The following is a 23,070-nucleotide window of genomic DNA, read 5'->3' as shown; positions in this document are numbered from 1 at the left end:
TAATACAAGTACTTAAACGATCAATTATAGCTGCTGCGAAGCAGAATCATTTTGAGGAGGACAATGAAGACAACTGTGAATTACAGGAGGGTCCAGCAGCACAACGCCTGCATAGGCATTAGCATGTTTATTCTGCAGGGCCCAGGGCTAAAACCTCAGACACCAAGGGCAAGTCATGGTCTTGTGAGAAACCAGACTGCTTCACACTGTAACTACTCACTCGTTAAGGTTGCACGTAAAAGGTAGATTTCAAACTACAGTAGTGAATTGGCACTATCTACATAAAAATGAATTGAATAACATCTGTCAGACAGATTATTTGTTGCTATAGGCAGATGATTATTATCACTGAATCTTTCTTTATTTCTCAAAGATTACCATTTAATCAACATTTGTATATTTACTACATTAATATACAGTAAAGAAACTGACAGCTTCGCTTCATCCTGAATACATCAAAATACAATACAGCTGTTTCACACGCTTTTCAAATTACTGTACAATTACTTCTGTAATTCATTATATAAAATATAACTTACTGTAGTTCAAATTTGACTATGGCCTATAACAGTATTATGCGGTTTACAAATGCAGTAAAGTCAGTAGTGCAAATAGGTTAAGCCACAACCTGGCAGTGGTTTCAGTGCATTTCTGAACAGGCTTGAAAATAAACTGTAGGCTATCAATTCCGAACTGGTAGTTTGAAAACGAGCATAAAATATTCAGATTTTTTCCCACATGTTGTCTGTCATGTATGAAGACCCAAAATGAACACTCTAAGCGGACTACTTAATTACTATAAGCAAACTATGTGAGCAGCATTTGTATAGGAATGATTCTGTCCCAAGCTTTTTGATCATCACATATGGTTCCACTGTAGTGTCAAAAATTCAATTATTAAGACAACATTTTAAATACCACCAGCCGGTCATAACAGAGACCACGGTGTATTTCATGTGTACCAGACTAACATGTTTTTCAAAACAGCCCAACACTTACAGCCAGTGAAAGACAGCCGACTAAAAACAAACATCCTGCTCCAACTACAGACAGTAGTACAAATATCATCACATTTGACAAATACCAGCAGTCTAAAACTTATTTCTTACCAAACTGGGGCTGCCAGTAGGGAAAGACACCCAAATGTAACTTTTTAAACACATTATGTAAAGTTAAGCTACTTCAAACACGAGGGAAGGAAAACCATGACTCATCTCCATAGATCTGTTATATTTATTGTGCCAACATAAATATTTCTTCAACGCATGCATGTATCCACATAAAACACAGAAAACTCTTGAAAAACCTCTATTCAACAAAAAGAAAGATTGAGTTATTTTCCAAATAATTATGTGGCAGTTTTTAGGAACAGATCATCTGTAACACAACAGCGCTCCAAGCAACACCGGACAAGCACATGGATGCTGACAACAAACTCCTGGAGCAATGACAACTTTTAATTTACAAACACTTTTTTCCCTCCAATTTGAATACTGAAATAAGCCATTGGGCTAAAAGGATAAAGATGACCTGCCAGGTCAATCCCACAAATCAAAGTTTCCATTGAGCAACACACACAATAAAAGAAAGAAAAGAAAACAGAACCTGTTTGATGTAACTAAAAGCAGAAGCAGTTGATACATTTCCATTTGAAGGAAACAGAAGTCCTTATTCCTCTGGCTGCTGCTTAACAGGCAGAATATCAGAACCATCATTGATTATCAGAGAGAGATGAGTTATCTTTGACAGCTGGGCCTCTAAAAAGGAAGGAAAGACTGTCATTATTTGGTACTGCATGCAACATTTATCACAAATGGTTGATTTAATCCAGTTGCGGAAACATGCAAGTAGAATGAACAAGATGGAGTAGTGCTTTAAAGCCAAAGAGCAGATAACAGGAACTCCCTGACCATTTTAATGACAAGTGTGTGGATCTGTCAAAGGCAAGCATAAAGATGTGCCAAAGACCAGATTTTCTTTCTTGTATCCCACTGCTACGGACGCAGAGAACGGCAAATATTTTTTTAATGCCATTACCTCAAGATCACTTGTTAATTATTTTATCTTGAGAAAACAAAAGGCAGATTTCTCAAGATAATTATAACATACTGATGAAGTTCACGTCAGCAGGATCACAAGACGCACTCACCTGTCGGGCTAGTCTTCTCCTTACATGACTGATCTGAACTTATCTCTTACAGAAAGATACAATGCAATTTCTGCCTGTATTGGATCTTGACCTTCTGGTACACCATCAAAAAAAATGAATGATGGTGATATGATAAATATACTGAATATTACTGTAAGCCCCGCAGCTGAACAAGCGGGCATTTGTGCTGTGTAATGGTGAAATGAGACTGGCTAAATTAAGGTGTGCGTGTAGGTTGGCCACATTATTGAAACTGAGTGGAGGAGCTCAATCAACAGAAGACATCATTTAGTAGGTTTCTTAGCCTGTTTGTTTTTTTGTGATAGTAAATATAACTTTTAGCCCTTATTCCATTTCCCCTATTTGTAGTAGCGATCTACTGACAGAAGGGAAACGACAGGGAAGTGAAAGGAAAGAGAGCTGCAAACCATAAACAGTTTCATAACAGTCTGAATGATTATTGTGAATGCTCTGATTTATCCATGAAAATAAACAATGTTTGTGTTGACACTTTAGTTAGAAGCGGCTAGCATTTCTGCGTTGCCCAGTGTGCTCCAGCCACTGTGGTTTTTTGACCTTGTTGTGACTTTTTCTTTCCACCTGACCAACTGGAACAGCAGCCTTTCTGTGTTCCCGGGACTTCCTGATTAATAAGTAATAATACTTGCGAGAACAGATTGATTATTATTGATTCATTATTTTGGTATCTCAAGATAACGGCATTAAAAAAATAATGATAGCAAGCACAACCATTCTTGGCCTCCATACACTTCAACTAATAAAATTGTTACATTTTAACCAAGAATTAAATTTTTACCCAAACTGATTTTTTGAGGTAAATTACTACCATCATCTCTTACCAAAACTGTCGTCAGCAGAAGATGCCATTTCGTCCTCAAGCACGCCATCGCTGAAATCCTAGAAAATTGTCAACAAATTCAGAAGTCTTATCCTGGTTTTGATTTTATTGGGAATGTGACGTTTGTGGAAAATGAAAAACTTAAATTATGACTTTAATCACAAATCACCAAATTTAGTGCTGGCTGAAGTTTGACATCTGAGTGCCTAATAAGACTATGTAATGTCTAAAGAAAAACACACTTTTTACCCCCAGATGCCTTCTGTCCACAAAGCAAAGGTTAAACACTTTCACAAGTATCAAAGTTATCTGTAAACATTTGGACAAACTCTGATACAGTTACCTCTTTCTGTTTGGGGGAAGAATGCACCAGCTGCTCACGGTCTTCTGTTTCAGCTTCTTGTTGTTGGTCTGAAAGAACAAGGACAAATCCGTATAATCAGACTTACAAACCAGCTGCGTTTCTGCAGTCACAAAGTGATGTTTACTGTCATTCTGAAAATCAAGATCAGTGTTAATATTGGAGAGCAGACTTATTAAGGCATGAATAAAACTTTTCTTTACAGCATGAATCACAATGCATGGAAGTAGGATACCTCTGCAGATGTCTGTCAGACAGATATCTCTGACAAGACAGGTCACCTCTTCAACCAGTTTACTCTGAAAAGCAATAAAAACAGCGTTCACTTGCCGGTGATGTGATGTTTTGGCGTTTAATTTTAGAATTGTGTTGATTGATCTCTATTACCAAATCTGGACAGGGAACAGTGTAGGCTTGTGGCCCAGTGTCAGATGGCAGAGCTGCAAACACAGAGGCAGATGACACAAACATTTTCTGTCACAGTTAGGGGTGTGATGAGATCTTGTGCCACAATAATAAAATGTGATGATATTTCTTGTCGCGAGACTCAAGCAATTTTCACATGTTATCGCACGACATATCAATTTTCTCACACAGCGTAAAACAAATGTGTAACTGTATAACGGTCGACTCTGCCCAGCTGATGGACACCAGCACAAGACGATATAACAATGAAGTGGACCCACCCCGCATTGTGAGTGACAGTTTGTGACAAAGTAGAAACGTAGGTGGTAAAGCTTTGCAATATAAACATCTAAAAACTGAGGCACAATCCTGCTCTGTTTGGGGCAGTGAGCGGTGCTTTATCTGAGGTGCTAAAGTTAACGTGTGTGCATTCTCTGGTGTGAAGGCTAATGCACCAGACTATAGGACAGGTAGACTTCTAGGTTGAATTCTCATTCAACAATGATGTTCACATAAGAAGACTTTTTTCTTCGACCTGTCAGAGAACACGTATGTGGGAGAGATTCTGAATGTGCAGAAAGTTTTGAACATGAGCAGAAAACCTGCTGAAACACAGGAGCTGTTAAAGTCCTGGAGTTTATAACTGAATTAATATTAATTAATTGATCATTGGAGGTGAAAAGGTGCTACAAAAGTTAAAACATTTCCACCATAAATTGGTGCAGAAACATTCACCAGAAGTGTTTTGTGCTTAAAATGTTCATATAATTGGGCATTGTAGATTTCTTAAAAATAGATCTTGGACATTGTGAACCCAATATTGTGTACTGCATCGTGAGCTAATTGTATCGTCACAACCCTAGTCGCAATGTTTTTAAATCAACCCAAAATGAAATATATTATAAAGAATGCAAATGTGTTCAATACAACGATCCAATCTGACACAATCAATCAAGATAATAGAAACAAACCAGAAAGTTTATCTTCGTGAAGAGCTGAGGTCTCGTCTTCAGTCATGGTGTTATACTAAAACAGAACACATAACCAATAACCAGACCAGCTCAATGAAAACAACCTTCAAAAGCAAAATGGTCAGTATATCTGTTGGTACTCAAAATTGGTTCAAAAGTTTAAAAATTATTTTTATTTGACAAAAATGGGGTTTTACCTTACAAGGCACGGTGTTATCCTGTAGGGACATGTCTCCTATTTCTATTTCATGCTCTGAGGGAGCTTCTGTAAAGACAATCACACATCATAATACCTTTTGTAAGAACACTACAAGACATTAACAATGAGCCTTGTGTGGAGCAAGAGGCTCATGGGTAGCTTTGGAACATGTGGTAGAAACTAGACGTCTGTGCAAATGTCCGGTGTTCTTTGGAATAGCTCCCCCCAAAAATTGTAATTTATTGAGCTTGTAACCCAAGCAGTGTTTATTATAGCCCATCTCATGGTGTATTATATATGTTGTGTTAGAAACAACTCACCAACTAATTGTCCACTAAGGAGCTCCTGACAAGGCAGCAGTGATTCATTTTGGACCTGAAAGTAAAAAAAGCACCATTTTAATGTAAAGAAAGACAATTTCAGACACAATCAAATGAACAGTAGTGTAGTACTTTACATATAACAAAAGCAGAGCGAATCAGGCCTTTGCTTACAACAGGGCTTGAATTTGAGGTTGTATTTGACCTGCTTCCAAGCTAGCAAAGCAAACGCTAAACTTTCTCCATGTTTACCTGTTGTCTTGGTAAATTCATTACCACAGCACCAACTCCCGTCAGTACAACAGAGTAATGTCATACTCAGATACTTTTCTCTAACTAATTTTTTTTGGGTTTTCATTTCACAAATACATTCCTGTCCTTTCAACTTTCTGTTTTTCACAATTGGTGTTAAGCTACAGCAACTCAACATTTCCAGCTGATTTTTCATATTTAAAGTATTCAATCCTCCCCGTTGTTGGTATGTGAAAAATCTATAGTAAAGTATGGAGTTTAACTGATGCCCAGTTTTTTAAAATAAAAATGAGAAAACTGGTGTTAAATAGCTGGATGGAACAGGTGTTTCTGTTAAAAGCAGAAACTCAGCGCAGCACTGTGGTGAGTATATGTATAGGCCTCTTAAGTTTTAAATAAGTCTGTTTTACCCACACACAGTGACAGTACAACAATGGATAGTAATAGATTCCAATATGATGTAGCATTGGAGTCTATACATCAGACAAATGTATTGTTGTCGGTTAAGGCCAGTTAAAGATGACCTTAGAGGGCAATCCTACAGGCACTAGGGGGAAGAAAAAGGGATTAAAAGATGTTATCCATCAGATTTGGTGTTGGCAATTGACATGTTCACATACTGTATGCTGGCACTGTATCTCATCGGCCGGGCTCAATAAACCATGCCATGTTAAGTCTTCAGTCTCCCAAACGTCTTCACACCTTGAGCTGCAACTACACCACATAGCCTGATACCCAGTGTAAAAAAAGATTGCAGATGCTTATACCTCAAATGGCGAAACTCACTGTGACGCAAATTACCATTTCCTCTGCTGTCATGCTGCTGAGACCATCATCTCTTGCACTGGTAACATTGCCATCGTCATTTGGCTCGTTAAGAACTGCAGTGCGAAGGAAAAAAACCCATCATCATTAATAATATCATCAATAATAATCATTAATAATGCAGTACACAATTAGAAATGATGCACGCACTACCAACTATGTAACTATTTAGCAGTGCTGTGATGGAACTGATAAAAGTTTCATGGAAACCACACTGCATGACTTGCAACTTGTTTTGCTGATTATTCAATATCCACTGATGTCTGATACCTGCACAGACATCTGTCGAACAGGTCGCCTCTTCAACACAGTCACCCTGGGCAGCAATAAAGACAAAATTCACATGTCTGACGTAAAAGGTTTTACAGCTTGATTTTAGAATTCTGTGGATATTACCAAATCTTGAGAGGGAGTTACGCAGGCTTGTGGCTCACTGGCTGCTGTGTCAGCGTCAGCAAGCAAGGCTGCAGATATAAAGAGATGATTCTGATACACAAGTAATTTGTTGCCTGAAGGCTACCGAGTGCTTTTACTGGCACAACTGAATGAGATTAAAAGGATTTACATTTAATTTGTTTAACTGTACTAAAAATGCCTGCCTACCACTGTGTTGTACCCTACTTACGTAACTATTAGTACCAACTAGGGCTCATATTTGCATTTCTCCATTTGTATTGCACACGCAGTACACTGCAAAAAGTGAACTCTCAAAAACAAGGGAAAAAAGCATTACAATGGGGGAAATATTTCTTAAAATAAGCAAAATTATCTGCCAACAGAACATGAAAGCCGCCTGTTAAGAAGAAATATCTTGTCAGACAAAAAACAATTATGTTTTGCCTTCAATTAGGATAATTAATCTTACTTAATTTTACATTTTTGTTTTTGCAGTGTATGTACACATAGATGCACAAGAAAAACAAATAGGAAAAGCCTGAAATGTGTTTAAGCAAATTCATTCAATTTGGCAGAAATATATACTGAGAAGATGTCATCAAACCTGAATATGCACCCGAGCAGTGAGCCAAGGTCTCCTCTTCAGTCATCAAGTCATTCTAAAACAGAAATGATCATCCATTACTGACCCGAGGCCTTTGTCAGTGATGCCTTGTAGGACTGCAACGGTTCTGATCCCACAAAAGTCCATGATCTTGTGATGCGGATCTGAGAGACAGAACCACGACACACCCTCTCCCCGGACTGTTGAGCTCTAGGGCCCGTGTCCACCAAAGCGTTTTTTTTCCTGAAGCCAGCGTGTTTTTTCAATTCATTGCAATGGGAGAGTCGTGTTTTTACAAGCTGGTAATAAGCGGCGTGACGAGGCGCTGAGCATTTTTTTCCGGGTCGCCGTGAGTTGAAAAATATTCAACTTTGGGAAAAACGCTGCCCTCGTCACGGTCACTTTTTACTCAGCTGTACAATCACAGTAGAGGAGGGGCGGTACAAATACCACAGCATAGCAACAGTTACTATCCTGGAACCGGGCTTCCTCCACCCTCCAAACTGGTGGTACTTGCTGAGATGTTTCTTCGCCCATAAAAACTTATGAACCCACATCCGGCGAGTCTGTCCTCTCTCTCTACCTGCTTCAGCTTTCTTTTCATACAGAGCAAGGGCCAGAGCAAGTACTGTACTCTGTGTTGACATGTTTACATCCAGTAAAGTTAGGTAGAACTACTTGCAACAAATGCATCATAGCAACCAAAGCGCCTCAAAAACGCCCGCTAGCACCCCCCTGCTGGGCGTATTCAGAAGAGCAGCTGAGGCAAAACATGCTTTGGTGGACACAGGGCCTAAGACAGTGCAACTTAGGCGGTGGCGGCCGGTGAGGGGGTGGGCTCGGTAGCGGTGTATATTGTGTTTGTATTGACAGTACGTTATTGTAGGTAATTTTCCACCTTATTTTAGTGTTTTTTTACTACTATCTGCTCCTCCTCCCCACACTCAAACAAACCTAGCCTGCACCTCTTGTCTCTCACAGCAAACACACCGGGCTAGCTCCGCATCTTTCTGTCTCTCTCTCCCTGTAGAGTCTCTGCTGACTTTCTCTATCAGCAGTACATTTCATAAAGTCCCTGTGTTTAATAAACTCACCCGTGATTCCGTTTTCAGTTGCACCGCACTTGAAAACGAAACGAACATTAGAGTGTCATCTGCACTGATGCGTTCCCTGTCGCTCTGTAATGTAACATTTTCTCTGTATCTGTTAATTTAATATCAGATAACATCTCTCTCTGAGGTCTGAACCGAACCGTGAATTTGGTTCATATATTTTTATATTGTTACACCCCCAATGCCTTGAGACACCATCATTCACAGTCAAGTCATCACTCAAATTAGTCATCTGTACTGTCAACATTCAAAATGACTATTTACTCTCCACAAAAAGAACAAAAAGCACAGAAGACAAAAAAAAAAAAACACGACTCAAAATAGCGCATTTTTATAACATTACCTCGACACGTGTGGTAACACATGGCACCTCTTCCTTTGGGAAACCATCTCCAGCTTCAATGTCCTGCTCTGTAGGTGCATCTATAAAGACAATCACTCTGCATCAAAATATATTGACCTTCACATTTATTTTCATTTCATAGCCTAAACCTATACTGTACTGTATATGAGTGTTGCATGGTTAGAATAAGGAATCCCTCACCAAATGCAGGAAGCACAAAGGAGGGCTGTGTCAATTCAGTCTGCATCTACGAGGATGATAAAATACCATAAACGACCATAAAGAAAACAAAAACAAGCAATTAAAAAAAAATCTGTAGAGTATTTTCCACCAGACATCAAGTTACCTGAAAACATCGTTTCTGTGGAGATGAGCTGTACTTCATCTCCATCCAACTAAATCTTAGCAAATCACAATAAACCTATGTACCCATCTTAACTTAATACATGCTTCTCCAGTTAAGAGGGAAAACAACTCTTGGGTAAACTGTCCTTTTAGGTACAGTGTGTAGCAATACAAAGTACTTCATGTACCTGCTTTAAATCTTTAAAAATGTTGTCAACTGTCTGAAATAGATCAATGCTCTGCCTGGGAAAAACAGCTTCACGGGGAACCATTTTCACTGTTGTCGTACTGGTAAGACAGCTGTCCCTTTCGGTGGTAACCTCGCTGTTATCTCTTTCCCTAGTTGGATCTGGAAATGCAAAGAAAAAGCAACAAATTAACTTTCAATATGAGAATTTAGATTCACACTGAGTCAATAGTGACTACCAGCTATATACACAACAGCGTGCTAGTGTCGAAAATCCATGTGTTTTCTAATATTTCTCCTTATTAGCTACGCACCTTACATGCTTGCTAATAATGTTTTTAAGCTGGGTCTCCGACATTGTGTTCATGAGAGAGCAAGAGGATGTGCTGCGTGAACACGCTATGGCGCTCTGCAATCAAATACAATTTTAAACAGGCCTAGGAAAAAAAAAAAAAAAAAAAAAAAAAAAAAGAATAGAACGTATGGGAAACACTGCACTTCTGTGTGACATACAAATGTTAACAAGTTGGAAGAAGGCATAGTCGGAGCTGTGTGTTTGTAGTATGTTGTGGGTTTTATGATATTAACAAGGTTGGAATTTAGACTGTGCAGTTGAAGTTAAGATGAAAACTCTTACAAAAGTTGTATCATTGTAATGTAAACAGAGGAGGCTAGTAACTAACTTTATCCTCTTTTAGTTTTAGGTCATGTGAACAAAATATTTCAGAGGAAATACCTACAATTGGGTACCAAAACCAGGTATTTAACGGGCTGAAGGGTTAAATTATAAAACCCATGACCATAGTTTTGATACGCTACGACACGCTAGCTCGGCTACTAGCGAACTGTTACAAACAAGCTACAATGAAAGCTGTCGTTATGTAGTCTAATCATTCAGCGTAGTTTGACTGGGAATCTTAAAATTTGGCAAATTCTTCAGGCCTTTTCACACAGGAAGCAGTTTATGTGCCTCGTAATTCATTTTCAACGACAGGCGAGCGATGACACAGACGCCCGCCCCTGCCAAAGTTGAATTGACTTGAACTTTCTCTACGCGACGCGCATCACAAAAAGAAGATGGATGAGAGACTGATCCTCGCAGTCTGTGACTTCACTGAACAGTTATCAGGACATTAACAGGAGGGCGTTTACATGACTTTATCAGCTATATGAATATGAAAAACATATATAGCCTATCAACTAACATTACTTATAATTTTACTTTAAGCTAGGCTATGAAGTAATACAGTAGTGCACAGAAGCCGTTGTGCCATGGTTACTATCCATAGAGCACCTCCCGTTTACTCGTGGAGCGCTTGTCTCCGTGTCTGTTCACGTGAGAAGCGCAGAGCGACCCCGCGGGGCCAGGCAACTACGCAGGCGGAGTTAAGCAGAGACAAAAGATAAAAAGTAGAAATGAATGCGTTACTTACCAGAAAGATTCTTGATGTCAAAGCTGCTTTCCATGCTGTAGGTATTCACCTCTCCAGGAAGAGACTCCAAATTAGTCATTGCGATCTCTGAGTCATCTCTGGCCTCCGTAGTACTTTCATCTAATGGCAAATTTAAGTCACTTGGCCCAACAGTGTCCATCACTGAAGCCGCCCCATCCTCTTCAGTGCCTTTATTGGTTTCCATCACACTCCTGTCACAGCTCAAAGTCAAAATACCTTTGTCACCTTCATTATGGAATGGAGGTAACATGGTTTCATCTATGCCACTATCAAATGGCAAAATGTTTTTGGGTTTGGTTTGAGATACCACCATATTAGGGACTACGTTCACTACTTCATTAGAAACAGTATCTCTCAGGGTCTCGGTCTGATCCCCTCCTTCTTCTGGGGACTCTGCAAAAGACTCTGATTGAGGAGAATCTTCAGAGCTTTTACTGCTCTTTGGACTACTTGCTAGTTTTAGGATCTCATCTCCTGTGTGAGGATCAACAAGCTCACCAGAGCTCTGCTCTTCACTGTGGCCTCTCTGAGGGTGAGCACAAACAACAGCAGTATCCATTTCTTGGCTTTCGGGATACTCTAGTTGAAGTGATACAGTCTCTTTCACAGTGGAGTCACATTGCAGTGGTGTTTCATATGAAGTGGTCAGTCCAACTGCACCAGGTTTGTTCTCTGACGTAGAGCTCTTCCACCAGGTTTTCAGTACCTCGTTTATCACCAGGCCCTCACACTCCATCTGCACAAGGCATTTGATCTTTCCTTCTTCTCTTGTTACTCTTGTGACAGTCAACTGTAACACTTTGTCTGTGGTTAGCAGGAACAACTCATCTACTACACCACTGTCCCAGGATCCATGTGAAGCATCAAAGCCTTCAAGCTCACACAAAAATGCCTGTGAAGGAATTTCTAGCAGATCAGGGGGCATTTCCCTCACATCTGTAACGCTGACTTGAGACTTGTTTCCATAGTCCACAAAGAGAACAGACAGTTCGTCTCCATCTTTGTCGACGACCTCTGCACGGTACCAAAGATGATCGTCTGAAAAGAGAGCAATACATGGTTTGCCAGAGGAGAGAGCGCTCGGGTCAGTATGTCCGTTATCGGCTGCATCCCCAGCTTCTGAGACAGTTGATGTTATTTTCTCAAGGTCTTCCGAGTCTGCTTGTTGACACCAAAATGTCTGAGCATCAATTATAGTTGTGATGTAGACCTCTAACTTTTGTCCCTCTAAAAGCTCTTGTTGGCGGTAATGCAGAGAACAGAGGTTCAGCAGCGATTTATGAGAGCTATCGGTCACTTGCCTGGTGTCAGCGTTCTGGGCAGGTTGTTGCTTAACTTGTTCAAGTCTTCCTGAGGCAGTTTCAGAACAATCAGATGAACATCTAGTTGGTACTTTGCACATTAGAGTCACGCCACTGTCTTCAAGACTGACTTCCCACACAGATCCTGACTGCCTGATAAACCGGCACTTGAACACCTTTTCTCCACTACAGATGTCTTCTTTGAAAGCGGACACCACTTCTGGATCAAGCACTTCCTCTTTTCCAAAAGCTGCGGCGTTGCTCAGCATACAGTGGATGCTGTACGTGGGAATTTCCAAGAAAGACTTGTGGAGTCTGCCTATCTTGGAAATTGGCATCGTTGCTGTATTCCCAAAATCAACAAACTCAACAAGAACCATCATATTACTGTGGATTTCTCGTACAAGTGCTCGGTACCATGAGGAATCATCTGCGAACTCTGCTTGAACAAGGTCTCCTGGATGCACGTCTTTGATGTCGCCAGTTTTGGGGTTGGATTGGGGATCATTTAGATTTTCCACAAGGGAGAATATTCCATCCTCCTCTTGGACAAGTTGAACATAGAAACTCAATGGACTGTTGTAGTGTGAGACATAAACATTAGCTTCCATATCTGATGTGATAGATTTTGAGGGCAAGTCTGCAAGTTTAGGGAGTTTTTCAACACTGCATTCCTTTGCAGATTTTGTGTCAGGTGATTTGGACTTGATGAGCTGTTTAGTTTCTGTGGGAAAATTTTCTTTCCTTGGTTTGACATTTACAGGCTCAGAACCGTTTCCCGTACTACTTGGTGTCATTCCACTTGACTGTCTTTGGTGTGGAGGTCTGTACAGCTCTAATGGGGTAGCTCTGACTTTCTGACCGTTTACACAAACATGGTGCGAAGGTTTCAGTGCAGACTGTACATTCATATCAGCGTCCCTTGTTTGATGTGCTGGTTTTGGGACAGAAACATTTTTCTCGATGGTTTGAGAATGATGTTCCATTTCAGCTTGTTGTGGGGCAGCTTTTGGAGTCTTTTGGGCATGATTGGCTGAAGCCTCAAGTGCTCTCCCACCCTTGCAGACAACCTGTTTTTCTGTGTGCATCTGAATCTGAAACACCTTCTTGATCTTTGAATTAATCTGAGTGTTTCCGTGATACAGCTCAACCAGCAGTTTACCATCAGGTTCTCGGGCCACTACTAGTGCTCGAAATTTACCTTCTGTCGCGCTCGTCTCAAACCAGCTGTTCACCTCGCTGGGAACATTGGCAGGGACATCAGAGAGACTACACACAACTGCTTGCACAGGCACAGACATGATGTCATTAGCCTCTCTGGGAACTGGAAGCAAGTCAGATTTGTCCACCTCAATAGTGTCACCATAATCCACAAAGTGAACCAGAATCGCTGGCTTTGTGGCCTTGATCTGTCCCCTGTACCACTGCCCGTCAGTGTACTTCGCAAAGCACAAAGTTCCAAAGACTGTTGGGAGCTTTACATTCTCAAGCTGATGACAGAGGTTGCTCACTTTGACCTTTAAATCTTTTATCACATCAGCGTTCCTGTCAAGCTGACAGTAGAACTGACTGACATTGTTCACACATGTCACTGTGACCTGTTCCTCTGTTCCAGTTTTGACATTGTGCGTCGAGTAGTAGTATGTGTCCAAACGGAAAGATGGCCCTGTTGCTTTCTTGGGCAGTGCATTTTTGGTAAGACTGACCATGCTGGTGGAGACACTCTCAAAGGGAGTTTCTAGATCCACAATGTTGAAAACAATCTTCTGCTCACTGTACATGACAGCATATACGGTGCACTTCAAAATCACAAAGTTGGATGCAGCAGTTTCCACAAAGCTGTGGAACCTTGCTCTTGCTTCTTCATTCCACTCATTTGTGGCAGATGTGGGGTCAACAGGATTTAACAGACTGCATCGAAAAGCTTGGCCATACAGAGTGAGGAATTCTGGGCAGATCCTCCTCAGGTCATAGAGCGAGACTGTCTCTGTCTGGCCGTAGTCCACAAACAACACATCCACATGAGGTGTTTCATGTTTGTGAATTACAAGGGCTCTGTACCACATTCCATTATCGGGATGGCGAGCAACACAAGCTGTTTCTAAAAGAGGCTGAAACTCACTGCCTGCATAATATGCCTGTATGTCATGCATGAGCAATTTCAAGTGCCCTGCGTTTTGTACTAGTTGGCACCAGAAGTCATTTGGGCTTTCGATGTAGGACACACTGACATCAAGGACACTTCCAATGGGAAACATGTGCTCCCTGAATGTAGGAATTCTTCTTTCATTACTGGCAGGGCCAACTGTGTTGAGGGTCTGGGAAAACTTTCCATTGCTCCTGTACACACCTGAAAGCCTGGCATCTGGAAGTTGTGTGGGAGGTAGAATGGCAGGTTGTGTGGTCATTTTGGCTTTGGGTTGTCTCTGTGTCTCAGCCCTTTCAGCATGGCCAGAACTACACAGAAGTGTACTAAGATCTCCTTCTTCCTGCGCTTCAGGATCTGTGAGTTGGACAACATAGCCCTCATCGTATTTTGCTGTCACATGTACATTGAGAACTTTATCTGTGACTGCTCTGATGAGAAACTCACAGGCACTTTGACTCCATTTTCCATCTTTCGGCCTGATACCAGCCAGGCTGCATTTCAGTGCAAGACGTGGCAGCTTTTTTAATTCGTCAGGAAGGGTCCTGATGTTGCTCCTGTCAACCACTTCAGTGTTTCCATAATCAACAAAGAACACTTTCATTTGTGTCTTGCCAACTTCAGCCACAGTTGCTCTGTAGAAGTCCCCATCTTCTGCCTTGGCTGCACAGTAGAGCCCAACAGTTGGATTTCTCAGCACATCTTTATTCACTGAATCTTGGTACAGATGGTAGATGCTATCCATTAGTTCCTCCAACTCCTTTGTATAGTTCTTTGTTTGGATCCAAAACGCTGATGGGTCAGATACATGCTGGACAACTGCCTGATGTGAGGAGTTGAGCGAGAGGTCTTCAGCTGGAAACTTCTCCGCTATTCCTTTCCCTTCTTTTTCCTCTACAGCCTGACCAGGAGTTAGCATCTTTTTTTCTTTTCTTTCTTGCTGAGCTGGATGCTGGTGACTGTGTGCCGTACTACGGATGGCATAATGTCCAAGGGCTTTGTCACACTCCAGCAAACAGCTCTCCTTGGAACCAAACAAGTTGCTTATGTTTGTGTTATCATCCCCATAGAGTGTGACATAGTAAACACCTTCAGAGATGCTTTGGTACTCAAATTTGGCTATCACGGTCTTGTAAAGAAGAAGGCTCTTGAGATAGTCAATCTGGCTGGTTGTCCAGCCAACCCCTTTGTCGATGATTCCATGGAGGGAGCAGATGTAAGTCACAACAGGCATCCTGAAGAACTCTGGAGCCAGTGGTCTTACATTCTCCACTTGAACAAACTGTTTCATTCCATAGTCAACGTTCAACACTTCCACCACTTTGTTGGTTGGAAATATTTGTTGTAGAACAGAGCGGTACCACCTGCCATCACTTCCTCTTGCAGCACACGGATACCCAATCATTTCTGGACCTACAATGCAATTGGTCATTCTGCCCTCACAGCACTGTGTGATTTGCTCTGAGAGTTTCTTCAACTCTTGTGAGAACACCTTCAACTGGCAAAAAATCCGCTGCGGATTTGTCACATCTGTGACTATGACCGTCTCCACAGTTCCTGCTGCCAGCTCTGGGTACATGAAGAGCTCTTTCTTGTGCAGTTGCTCACCTGCTCCCATGGAGATCTGGCGAGTCTCTGGTGACACTTCAGCTCCACTATGGGACTGCAGTGACATAAAAAAGTCCTGGAACATGTCTGGAGACAACTTCTTGGCAATCCCCATCTCATACATTTGTCTGGATATGCAAGGGATGTCCAGTAGAAATGTTCTCTGCCGCACTAGTACATCTTGCACATGTGCCTTCACAGACTTCCCAGAAAGAGATTTCAGAAAGCTGAGAGCCACTGGAGACCATCTGTTCTCAGGCGAGAGTGGTAACACATTAGCTAGCACACAAAATTCCACTTCAGGTGGCAGGTGGAAGTGCTTCTTCTTACCCCATGCCAGATTACTTGTTGTGGTGCTATGGGTTATTCCTTTGTCAATCAGGAACACACTGTATTTCAAGCCATTTCTTGAAACCATGCGGGATCTGTACCAAGTATCATCTATCTGAACCAAGCACTGGTCACCAGGATTTCCTTCAAACTCCTGAAATGTGTTTCCAGGGGACTGAATGTCTTTAGCTAGGCACTCATAATCTGCAGCCCTCTCTGGGCCAAAATTTCCCCAGAACTCCACAAGCACACAAAGGGGATGCAAGTGGACCTTGCTTATGAGAACCGTTACATCTGATCCTTGTGTAGGCAGTCCTAGGATTGAAGACATTTTGGCAGATTCAGGAATCCTAGCTAGCCATGATTTGTCACCTTCTCCTCAGCCGTGTGAGCACTGGATGTTATTCTGAAAAACATACAAGCACACAACATACGCGTACACACAAAAACACACATTAAACAGTGCTCTATGCCTCTACGGCTCTAATGAAAATATTTAGAAGCACACAAAAGCACAGTGAAAAATGTTCAAGCAAAACAAAGTTCAACAAACTATTTATTATACATATTTATACTACGTGTGTGCTCCTTCTTGTTGTGTTCAACCATGGTGTGTAAACATTGGAGGACTGCAAGTGAAGACCCTTGTATCTGGACACTCAGCATTGGCCTTAAAATATTGTAAAGCGTTTTAAAATATTGAAACAGATGTTTTGAAAATTTTTAAAAACACTGATCATTCATGGCAAAACTTTAATGTGATTGGTGCTTGTGTAGTTTTTGAATCAGGGACGGATTCACGATACACATGCAGCACCCACACAACCCATGCCACACCTAATGTAAACATGACCACTGAACAGTATTACAATAACTTTAGTAAAACAGAACAAGGGGAAGGTGTTGCCCTCAGGAGGAGACTAGAAGGAGCACATACTGGCACATCTGGCATCCAGTAGTACACAGAAGTCGTTTCCATGGTTTTCACCCACAGAATACCTCGCGTTGACTCCCGGAGCACTTGTCTGCCTGTCTGTTGAGTTATGAGGAGCGCTGTCAATAAATTAAATCTAGAATGGTTCATGGTTAAAAGCTTTTTGCTGGTTGCTGATGTTACATAGCAGCCAAAGAACATACTGTTAGTTTTCCTGCTCAGCTTTCAGATCGGAGTCTGAAGCACAGGGAAGATGTTTGCTGGCACTAACTGCCTTCACTTTTACTGCCAGACTGACAGCTTACTGCTAATGTCTTCCTCTGCTCCGCAATCTTTCACCATGATTACATGATTTACGTGAAAGACATTTTTTGATTCAAACAGCAAATTCTGCAGAAAAGCGATTAGTTTGTATGTAATTTTACTATTGAATTACATGTTATCGTTGGATGTGCAATTTTTACTTTCTTGGTATGCTTAATACTTAAAAGGTGCCTAGTCGGGAAATAATTCTCCAATTATTCTAACATCACATGAATGCACAGTTACACACAGTACAAGAAGAAGTGCAATGATGGGTGACAAATTCAAATAAGTTACTCTAAAGTCCTTATAGGCAAGTCATGCTACTCGGCAGCCATCTTGGCAACGCCTCCAGGCAGTTATTTCGGACTAACAAGATCAGGCTCTTTTCTCAATGAATGGGGAGAGAGAGCCAGAACTGCACACAACGACTTTGCCCGAAATTAAGGTTTAAAAAGCGTTTTTCCCCCAACCGTCAATACTTCTACTGCGCATGCGTAGTAGTAGTGAAGAATGTGCAGTAGACCCCTTATGTCAGTGGAACCACACAATTGCCTGAAATATGTTTCCCACCTCGGCTGTTAAAAGACGACGATTGGCTTTCTAGCGGGAGAGGTGGGACAACCGCCATCTTTGGCGTTACGGGCTTTCCCTATAGAGTATCATTTAGAGTATTATTAAGGATTCTTAGTGGCTCCTCTATATAACGTCTCTGGTTACTCTTACCATATATAAAATTGGTAATTAATTAGCTGTGTACATTCCTACTATTCTCATAATCAGACTGAATTGCCATTTCACCTAATTAGGATGACATATTATTACACTTCCAGTAAACACCACCACAGACTACAGCCTCAAATTACTGAACAAATCAGAGATTTGGGCAGTGATCTTCACTCACTGGCCACTTTATTAGGTACACCTGTTCAATTTCTTTTTAACACAAATAGCTAATCAGCCAATCACATGGCAGCAACTCAATGCATTTAGGCATGTAGACGTGGTCAAGACAACTTGCTGAAGTTCAAACCGAGCATCATAATGAGGAAGAAAGGGGATTTAAGTGATTTTGAACGTTGCATGGTTGTTGGTGCCAGACGGGCTGGTATTTCAGAAACTGGTGATCTACTGGGATTTTCACGCACAAACATCTCTAGGGGGTTACAGAGAATGGTCCAAAAAAGAGAAAATATCCAGGGAGCGGCAGTTGTGTGGACGAAAATGCCTTAATGATGTCAGGTCAGAGTAGAATGGGCAGACTGATTCGAGATGACAGTAGGCTTGTGCCCATTGGCAACTGGATCGCCTATTAACGATTGAAGGGATGATCAGGGATTGGTTTTTCATGCGCCGATATTAAGTCAATTTTAACTAACTCACTATAAGAACTAGGGTTGCACGATTATGGCCAAAATGATAATCACGATTATTTTGATCTACATTAAGATCACAATTATTTTTCACAGTTATTCATTGATTTTAGGGACAACATACTTTTAATGCACTTTCAATATATCAAATTAAAATATTAAACAGGCAACTGTATCCCGTCCTCTGCACAGCGTTAACTTCCACTGAAGCGTCTCAGACACATTTCAGAGCTGAAAACATTGTTGGCTTGTTGTTATTTTGTCCTTTTGGCGATTCTACTCTGCTTACCAGCAACGGCTAGCTACGACCCGGTTTTGTTCGGTTGTCTGCACGGCTGCATATCCCACAGGGAGCATTTCAGAATCGGAGCCTTTTGCTTTCCTGATTTTGCTTTAGATTTTGTTGATTTAGTAATCAACCAAATTAAGTAGGCAATGTAGATAAATGGTTATTTTTTTCTGTTTTAACTGTTTTTTGTTGATTTATGATCGGGAGTATGCACAGGGTTTTTTATTTTGAAAATTGACCGGATTCTCTATGCCATTCTGTCTGACTTCCTGCCCACTTCAATGTGCTCTTTGCAGCTTGACGCGGCTTCCGTCAAAAACAGACAGTTTATTGAATAGTGTATTCTTCACAGCACATCAGAGGAGGAAATCTGATTAATTTTAAGATATGCTGCTATTGTCATTATTCTAATGTGCTTCATCATGACGACTGAATAAAATATTATTGATTAGACATGTTTTTGATATTTTGGATAAATTGGTACGTTAATCGAGTAATAGCCAACTTTGGGATTATTTCAAGCTAAAAGAAAACAACAACTCTGTAATGTTACAATTCGTCCACTGTAAAATGAAACTTATGTTGCCTAACGTTACTGCAACAGCACCTAATCAGAAAGCACCCGGTGTTCTGCCAGCAGACCACAGACGAGGTAACACTAACAGCAACTTTAGCATTTAACTGAAATCATGACTGATTGTTAAGTTGAAGGCTAGCCAAAGTAATCCGCAGTCCTCAGCTGAAAATGTACCCACGTGCATTTGTTGTTCTCCTGGTTGGGCCGTGAGTTTGGGTTGTAACGTCACAGTCATGAGTTAGCTGGGTGTCGGGGAGCTGCACCTTAGTATAACTTGTATAGCACTCGTGTGATGTTTATGTTCGTAAAGCAGTTGTGTGGTTGTTGGGTCTGTTGAGATTGTTGGTCTGATGTTTGCTGTATGACACAATATGAATTGCTGACAAATCTGCAACAACTGTGAAGAAATACGGGAGATCTGAAGGCAACAGGGGATCCAACACAGTATTAGAAAAGTGTACCTAATGAAGTGGCCGGTGAGTGTCAGGACTCATTCCTAACTGAGTGAAATACAAACACAAAAGTGTACACTGCTTTTCAGGCTCGGTTAGTGGAGGTGGGATAACACTGCCATATGTCAAAATACTCACTCCGTTTTGGCCCAAAGCACATGTAAAAATTGAAACCTGAGAGGCAATGATCACGAAGCTATGTCATAGTATAAACAAAGTTTAGCCAGCTGCCAGCACATGCTGCAGCAATCAAAGTCAAAAGCAAGGATTTTGTTTGGGTGTGTGTATACACACACTTTTTGTCTCCAACACACATCTCCATTTTGCAAGATTTTTCTCAGTGGTTATTACTAATCTTTTTGGAGAAAGTATAAGAAAGAAATATAAACCCATTGAGGTCAATACCTGCTTGTGCACATGGTTTCATTAAATTAAATAATGTATTTTATACAACTTTCAAACCATAACTTTAGCCACTGACTTGCTCGGTCTGATATTTTCATTCTTCTCCTGTAAAATCACCAGTTTAGGTGATTCTGATGGCTTTGACGATACTGATAGTGTGTTCAAAAAAGATCTTACTCCTAAAAAAAGGTCTCTCTCTGTGTAGGATCCTTTCCATAATGTAATCAAACACATCTTCATTTAATAACCATCTGAGCCTGCCAGTGGCAAAAACAAGCACTTTACTAGACGTACCGTTACTTGATATCCGTTACAGCCGACTGCAGCGCGCTGGCAGACAAAAACCTGGGAAGAGGGTCCAGATAAAAAAAAAAAAAAAAAAAAAAAAAAACACCTTTACGTTGGCCTTTTATCTTAACACCTCAAACCTAACTAACGTTACGCTATGATATTACAATTAAACTCGGTGTTAAAGTTAGCTAATATGATCTAAGGTCTCCAAAGACCAGACAGAGGTAACGTAAGTTAACAACGCTTAACGTTGGCGTTAACTGTCATGCATTTAACGTTATTAGATTCACCATAAGTTAACTACAAATGTTGTGTTTGTGCTGTTTAAGACGACGGTAACGTTAGGCTTCACGAATCAGTTTACTCTATATTTATAACTTAACGTTAACGTAGTAAGTAAGTTGTGATTATTTTGGAATTCTCACAGGTTCTCAAGGTTTTGTTTAATGTTAATGCTAACCTTACCGTAAGCTAGCGTTAACTTAATCACATGTAACGTTAACGGTTAACATGCAACAGTTAACAAGTTAGCGCAAACCTAACTTAGCTGCCGTTACCAAAGTTAGCAACTTCCGTTGCACTTACGCAGCTTAACGTTACAATTTAAAAATATAATTGCCAGGTCACGTTGCAGGTGCTTAACTGTGGGCAGATTGGCACAATGACTCACCCGTTGTACTTCAGCAGATCCCGCAGTCTTCTAAAACTTCCCAAATTAATGTTAACCTCCAGACACAGCCGCGGCGACGTTGACGTTGTCAACCGCCTAAACTTCTCAGCTTTGACTGCTAGCTAAAGTTCGCCAACGTTGGTCCAGTTCCAGTGTTTCTACTGTGATGTACACAATTGTGACAGATGATCCGTTTAACTGCTTCTGAAAATATATTAGTGTAGCTACAAAATTCAACAACCTCCACAGCAAACCGATGTTAGTAACAGTTAGTTAGCGGCTAACGTTGACTAGCCAAAACCACGCGCGTGCCGAAAACTCAACGTTCATTCCCTCCTCTTTTTTTCCATCCCTGACCCGGAACTGCCGTTGTTTTACCCCGTCTCACAAGCAAATGCACACAATAAACTAAATTAAAAAACAATTTTTAATATAAATAACGTTATTACAAAAAGATAAGAAACGACAAAGGCATCTAAATAACTATATACTGTATTTAAAATGTTAAAGTTAATAATGACATAAATGTAATACCCCAATTTCCAAGGTCCAGGCTGACTAAAAAAACATTTGTCACCAAGCCAGACGTCTTGACACATTTAAGCCTGGCTCTGATCCTGATAGTGCACATCAATACTTTGACCAGATAGTTACGTCCCTGTTTAGATTTATCTTATTTTCATTTACCACTATCAGATTAAGGCTGCTTAACACCACATCAGATAAGAGATTTTAACTCTCATGAAGTTCTTTCACACTGCAGCTAATAAATATGTCAATCAAGACTGTTCCATTTATATGCTGCAGTGGCCTTAGGACACATTCACATAGGCTGAACATTGTCATTCAGAGAAGTAAGTTAAATGCATAGTGCAGGCTGTTTTATTATTTAGAATTTCATTTTTGAACAATTCTTTTCATATGTTGAAAAATATTTCAATATACCACAAAAAGGTAAATGGAGGAGACAGAAAATGCAGCATAAATGCATACATAAAAATACAAACTGTGAGTAACACATGGTTGATGACACGGAGACTGAAATAAACATGTTTTTATATTTCTTTAGTAAACTGACAAATGAGTCCCAAAACTAGGACAAATATGTCAGTGTTTGTAAATGCCAAAACGTGTCAGACTTTAATGTCTTGAATGGCTCGTGAATTGCACAAGTATATGTCTTGGCTCAAAGAATGGGGTGATGAGGAAAGTGTTGCCTCAGTAATTATTTCACCAGCACCTTCCTCTACAGAGACAGGATGGAAGCAAACTGGTCGCTGTGTGTAGATCATAGACTGTATGTAGATACATACAGTAGAAACATCACTCGGAGTTTGTATAATCATCTGTGGAGTCATACATTATTTGTAGACAAGAACAGCAGGATGATTTAGTGTATACAGAATGTTTTGTTTTGTTAAAGTCTCATTTGAAAACAGACCAGTGGGTCTTTCCAGAGACAACATACTGTATCCTACAGCAAAATAAAATGTATAAAGTATTTGGTTGTATGAGCTAAATGAATAATAGCACAACATATTGCTTTTAAGGTTGTGTATGTTTCTAGGGATGAGACTACTGAACATTTTTTGATTTATGATTTATGATT

At 40.6% G+C, this 23,070-nt stretch overlaps 1 protein-coding gene across 4 annotated transcripts; it reads right to left on the bottom strand.

Moving 5' to 3' along the window:
- Positions 1–1,215: 1,215 nt before the first annotated feature.
- tdrd6 (tudor domain containing 6) lies at positions 1,216–21,800 on the bottom strand. 4 transcript variants are annotated; one of them, XM_038726347.1, is made up of 19 exons: positions 21,462–21,800; positions 20,795–20,845; positions 17,105–17,200; positions 10,762–16,573; positions 9,330–9,490; positions 8,998–9,043; positions 8,797–8,876; positions 7,342–7,396; positions 6,738–6,805; positions 6,612–6,657; positions 6,303–6,397; positions 5,265–5,319; positions 4,943–5,010; positions 4,746–4,800; positions 3,757–3,809; positions 3,605–3,668; positions 3,352–3,419; positions 3,010–3,067; positions 1,216–1,757 (listed from the first exon to the last, which is right to left on the bottom strand). In XM_038726347.1, the coding sequence occupies exons 4-19, from the start codon at positions 16,496–16,498 to the stop codon at positions 1,669–1,671; spliced, it is 6,798 nt and encodes a 2,265-aa protein (XP_038582275.1). In that variant the 5' UTR covers positions 16,499–16,573; positions 17,105–17,200; positions 20,795–20,845; positions 21,462–21,800; the 3' UTR covers positions 1,216–1,668. The 4 variants fall into 4 exon arrangements, with proteins under 4 accessions (XP_038582275.1, XP_038582274.1, XP_038582272.1 ...); XM_038726346.1 differs by lacking the exon at positions 17,105–17,200; XM_038726344.1 differs by lacking the exons at positions 17,105–17,200; positions 20,795–20,845.
- Between the last annotated feature and the right edge of the window lie 1,270 nt (positions 21,801–23,070).

The sequence above is a fragment of the Micropterus salmoides genome, unplaced genomic scaffold (genome assembly GCF_014851395.1).
Source record: "Micropterus salmoides isolate LMB-PRFRI ecotype aquatic unplaced genomic scaffold, ASM1485139v1 Ms_hic_scaffold_18, whole genome shotgun sequence".
NCBI lineage: Eukaryota > Metazoa > Chordata > Actinopteri > Centrarchiformes > Centrarchidae > Micropterus > Micropterus salmoides.
This window is presented reverse-complemented; position numbering and strand designations above follow the sequence as displayed.